Here is a 5,391-nt window from a genome sequence, read left to right as displayed (position 1 = left end):
GGGGGGGGGGGGCGGTTTCCAGAAAGGATGAGGGCCAAGCATTTGTGTTACTTCCACTGCCTTAACACATAGACGATGCTTAATAAATAAGGAATGGGGTGTGTAAGGAGAAAAGGCAAGGTAGAGGAATTAGCCAAGGACCTGCCTAATGGCTTAGACCTGCAGTGTCCACTAAGGTAGCCATTAACCACATTTGGCTACTGAACACTAAAAATGAGGCTAGCTGGTCGGAACTGGGATGTGCCTACAAGTGTAAAATGCCAGATTTCGAAGACGGCATGAAAAAAGAGGTAAAAAAAAAATCCCTAATAAATGTTTATATTGATTAAGTGTTAAAATGGTAATATTTTGGATATATTGGGTTAAAGAAACTGTATAAAAATTAATTTCACCTGTTTCTTCTTTTTAATGTGGCTACTAGAAAATGTGTAATTACATATGCGGCTCACACAGGACAGGCATTATATTCCTACTGGACAGCGCTGGCTCAGGACAATCCCTAACACTCGGCGCTGCTCGGGGCGGCCGGGATGGGGTACACCCGATCCCCCAATTCTGCTAAATGAGGAGTAAGCGCCCAGCGGGGCGGGGCCGGCTGCCGCCCTGGTGACCCGCCAGACACTGGGGCGGCGAACCTCGAACTGCACACCGCGTGGCGGGCGGGCGGGCGCACCCCTCGGAGAAGGAGAGTTCCGACCCTCAAGGGTCACCCCGGGGCCCCAGGCCGGGGAGCCCCGGAAACCGGCTCCCCAAGCCCAAGACTGCCCGGCCCGGCCCAGCCGGAGGCCTGGAAGAGGCCCGACCGCGCCGCCCGCTCGCTTAGGCCCGGCCGGGACGCAAAGGAGCCCGCCGGCCGGCCCGCCCAACTCGGTGAGCCCTGGCTCACCTCAGCTGCCGGTCGTACTTCTGCTCCTTGAGCAGCTTCCCCGGTTGCGCCATGGCCGCACCCGCCGCGCGAACAGCCGAGCCCCGGCAGAGCACCACCACCACCTCCACCAGCACGCAGGCGCACTGAGCGCCCCTTCGCCGCCTCTGCCGCCCGCGCGCCGCCCGCAGGGGGCGCCACCACCTCACTGCGCACGCGTCGCCAGTCCGCCTGGGAGTACGCGACCACAGCCCATAGCCGGAACCCGGACAGAGGCGGGTCTTTACCCTATACTGCAACCCTCCTAGTCCGCCAGTCTGTGTCTTTGTACATGCGGTAATCGTGGGGCACTCGGGCTCTGGAATCCGGCAGATTTGGTTTTTAACCACTTACTATTTATGATATCTGCTCTTTACCTCTCAAATCCTCTGTTTGTTCATCTGTGCAGTGGGGATAAATGGGTCTCCAGCACCGGCTCCTATTAGCCTTAAATGAGATCTTGAATACACACAGAGCCAGACTCACAAAAAATCCTGTGTGGATAATAACTTTCATTATTATGGTCATTATTGTTCACTTATTTCTTCCATCCTCTCATGCAACAAGCCCACGCGAGGTCCTGTTTCAAACCACAAAGTTAGCTGCTCCCAGCTGCAGATAAAAAGACAAATATGTCCGCGGCCCTGTTCTTGAGAAGTTCACAGTCTCCAGAGGGGAGAGGGGACAGTAAGTAAGGACAATGTGGCCCTCCTATTAATAGAGGGAACCTGGGGTCCCGAAAGGTGCACAAAAGAACTCTACCCACTCCCCTTCTTCCCTCTCCAGGAAAGTTTCACATCGTGTGGGCAAGGAAGCATGTTTTTTTTTTTTTGCAGAGAAAGTATGGTCTTTTATTTTTTTTATTTTTATTTTTTTATTGTTATGTTAATCACCATACATTACATCATTAGTTTTTGATGGAAGCATGTTTTAAGCAGAGGGAACAGCAGGTGTCATTCCTGGGAGGCAGAGAAGGCATGGTAGGATGGAGGGTCTAAAGGAAGTTTGGTGTGGTGGGGAGTTAGGTGAAGGGTAGGACATGGTCAGGCTAGGTTGTGAGGCCCTTGAATATAAAAGCAAGAAGGAATGTAAAGCCCTCTACTTTCTGAAAAGAGCCACTTTTCAAGAAGAGGATGGCTGCCCTGTGGGGATGGGTGCCAAGGAAGAGTTACCCCAAGAGAAAGGGGGAGAGGAAACTAGAAGCCAGAAGAGCAGCAGGGAGGGAGATGAAGATTCTTTCCCTTCTATCTCCCAGAGCCTACAGGCACCTTCAGGTTAATAATTGCCTGAAATAAGATGAAAATGAGCACAGACCCCTGCCCCTAAACACACCCTGGGATCGGATGGGAGGAGAGACAGTTTGATGGTAATGATGCAGTGGGATGATGGATGCAATTCCCCTGGATGCTGTCCCCAGGATCAGGGTGGGGCACACCCTCTTATGACTTCCCTGGTCCCTACCCAGCACCCATAGAATACAACTGATGGGAAACAAAGGCATGAGGCTTTCCCAGCACGTCGTGTGCTTATGCTGTCACATTTCCTTCTCCGGTTGGACAGGTGAAATATAAGGGATAATAAAATACACCCAAGGAATGTGGGAAGGTCAAAAGACAACAGGTAAGAGTTCACTGCTTAGCTTCTGATGTTCTTCATGGACTGCATGAAAGGAAACATCCCCAAATTTGGTGGGGGAAGTCATAATGCCTATGAAGAAATGTATGAATTTGACAAAGGTTTGTGTTGGGAGTGTCTGTAAAAAGATACGGCACAGTATTAGATTCCTAGAACTGCTGTAACAAAGTACCACAAACTGGGTGGCTTAAAACTATAGATACGTAGGGGCACCTGGCTGGCTCAGTCGGTAGAGCATGTGACTCTTGATTTTGCGGTTGTGAGTTCGAGCCCCACGTTGGGTATAGAGATTACTTAAAAATAAAATCTGTAAAAAAAAAAAAGATTCTTACATTAAAAAAAAAACCCTACAGAAATGTGTTGTCTCACAGTAAAACTTCAAGTCTGAAATCAAAGTGTGGGCATTATGTTTGTTCCCTCTGCAGCCTGAAGGGAAGAATCCTTCTTGGCCTTTCTAGCTTCTGGTGGTTGGCTGGCAATGCTCGGCTTACAGCTGCAACACTTCAATCTCCGCTTCCATGGTCACATGGTACCCTCCTCTCATGTCTCCGTCTGGATCTCTCCTCATAAAGACACCAGTCACATTGGATCAGGGCTCACCCTAAGGACCTCATCCTAACTTGATCTCATCTGCAAAAACCCTATTTCTAAATACTGTCACATTCACAGGTACTAGAGGTTAGGACTCAGCAACTTTGGGAGGAGGGGAGGACCCAATTCAACCCGTAATAGCATGTAAAGGTGCCTGTGCTGGATCTGTGGAGGTTGATCAGACCCAAACCTTGCCACCTGAGAACTGAGGGCCCACTGATGACCTATTCCTATTGTGGAGGTCAGAGAATAAAACTAGGAATCAAACTGGGAAACCATGGCCTCATTCAGTGAAGCCATTGGTTTTCAAAGGGCGGTCCTGGACCAGCATCATCATCATCACCTTGGAACTTGTTAGAAATGCAAATTCTGAGGCCCCATCCCAGACGGGCTGAATCAGAAGCTCTGGGGGTGAGGCCCAGGGAATCGTTTTAACAAGCCCTCCAGGTGATTCTGATGCACACTCAAGTTTAATAACCACTGACCTAGGGGTCCTGGCTCAGTCAGTTAAGCATCTGCCTTGGGCTCAGGTCATGATCCCAGGGTCCTGGGATCGAGCCCCACATCGGGGCTCTCAGCAGAGAGCCTGCTTCTCCCTCTCCCTCTGCTGTTCCTCCTGCTTGTGCGTTTTCTCTCTCTCTGTCAAATTAAAAAAAAAAAAATCTAAAAACAAAAAAAACACTGACCTAGACCAACCCCCCACTGAACAAAACAAGTGGGAAAACTGAGCCCTATAACCACAGTATTACCCCCACTTACTGAGCACTTACCATCTTCCAGGCAGGCCCTTGCCATGCATCACCTCATTTTGTGCTCACCCAATGCAACAGATACTGTTGCTCACCCCATTTCATAGACAAGAGAGCAGAGTCTTGGAGAGCCTTACATTAAAAGTGAGTACAATTCCAAAGCCTCACAGCTATTACAAGATGGTACGAGGATTAGAAACAAACACCCCAACAGATCTGGCCAGACCCCAGCTCAGATCTATTATTTTACCCGTCCTGGTTGGTCTTGGCTGGGGGAGACTGGATCCTTGGGCTCCCAGGCAGTTTGGGGCTAGCTCTGCCCTTGAAGAGCTTACAGTATGTGGGAAACCAGCCAGAAAGAATGAGTCACACCCCAGGACACCCTCCCTGGCCTCCACCACTATCTCTCCCTTCCTGTCCTTGCCTATCTTAGCCCTTTTCATCCTGGTGCTCTTTGGCCAATTTCTTGTCTTTCTCACTTACCCCTCCCCTGAGGCAGGTGTGGCTCTATAATGTTCACAGTGGTATCACCCATGCCTGGCCCAGAATGTGGCATTAGTAAGTCTTCAATAAATGCGTATTGAACAAAAGAATAAATTTTGAAAACTACTTCCACCATACTTTCTCATTTTCAAATGCCTTACTGGCAATACATATATCATTGGATTTGGTAATTCCACATTTAGTAATTTGTCCCAAGGAAATTATCAGACACACATGCACAGATGTATACATAAGAATGTTCGCTGTAGTGCTATTTACCATAGTGAAAACTGTAAATAATCTATACATTAGAGCATTGTGCAGTTATTGAGTGCGAAGTTCTCCAAGGCTGATCGTGCAGAGAAATGCTTACCATAGGGCATTAGGTGAAAAAGCTGGTCACAAAGCTATACATATGATTCTGATTGTTTTTTCAGCACTACTAATACATATCTAAAAAGCCTGGTAGATGGTCACTAAAATGTTAACAGTTTTGGTTCTTAGGTAATAATATGTTCAGTGGTTTTAATTTTCTTCTCTGTGTTTTTCTGAATCTTCCAAGTTTTCTACAATGAATAAGGTGTCACTCTTATAATTGCAAAAGGAGTATTTGGGATTCTAAATGTGCCCAACAAGCTAAGGAAAAGGGGAAGGAATAGAGGTTCTAGGGTCTAAGGAGTACATCCTTGACACCAGGAGTCTCACAGATATCATGTTACCTGACCATCCTATTAGCCTCCTAGACTCTCATTCCCATTTTATAGATGAGAAGACAGGTTCAGAGAGGTAAAGTAACTTGCCCCAGGTCCCACAGCCAGGTATGCTGGGAGCCATATCAGGGCTCATTCCATCCCACTGTTTGTACACATATACATACATACATGGAGTGGAAATTTTTTTTAAAAAATACAAAAAGCTCCAATTTTGCTTTTAGAGTCTCCAGGCCACAGGGCTTATGGGCCTGGCCTGTGGGTCCTATGCATAACATACAGTGACAGAGTCATATACAGTACATAGGACTCTACTTGT

General features: G+C 47.9%; 1 protein-coding gene across 1 annotated transcript in view; it reads right to left on the bottom strand.

Annotated features, from left to right (window-relative positions):
- The window catches only part of NAE1 (NEDD8 activating enzyme E1 subunit 1), a 26,556-nt gene extending 25,514 nt beyond the window's left edge, over nt 1–1,042 (bottom strand). Inside the window, exon 1 of the mRNA XM_081807878.1 lies at nt 887–1,042. Within this exon, the coding sequence (XP_081664004.1) occupies nt 887–939 (53 nt within the window). The 5' untranslated portion in view covers nt 940–1,042. The remainder of the gene's footprint in view (nt 1–886) is intronic.
- Between the last annotated feature and the right edge of the window lie 4,349 nt (nt 1,043–5,391).

The sequence above is a fragment of the Leptonychotes weddellii genome, chromosome 16 (assembly GCF_054177405.1).
Source record: "Leptonychotes weddellii isolate Sample4059 chromosome 16, ASM5417740v2, whole genome shotgun sequence".
Classification (NCBI taxonomy): domain Eukaryota; kingdom Metazoa; phylum Chordata; class Mammalia; order Carnivora; family Phocidae; genus Leptonychotes; species Leptonychotes weddellii.
This window is presented reverse-complemented; position numbering and strand designations above follow the sequence as displayed.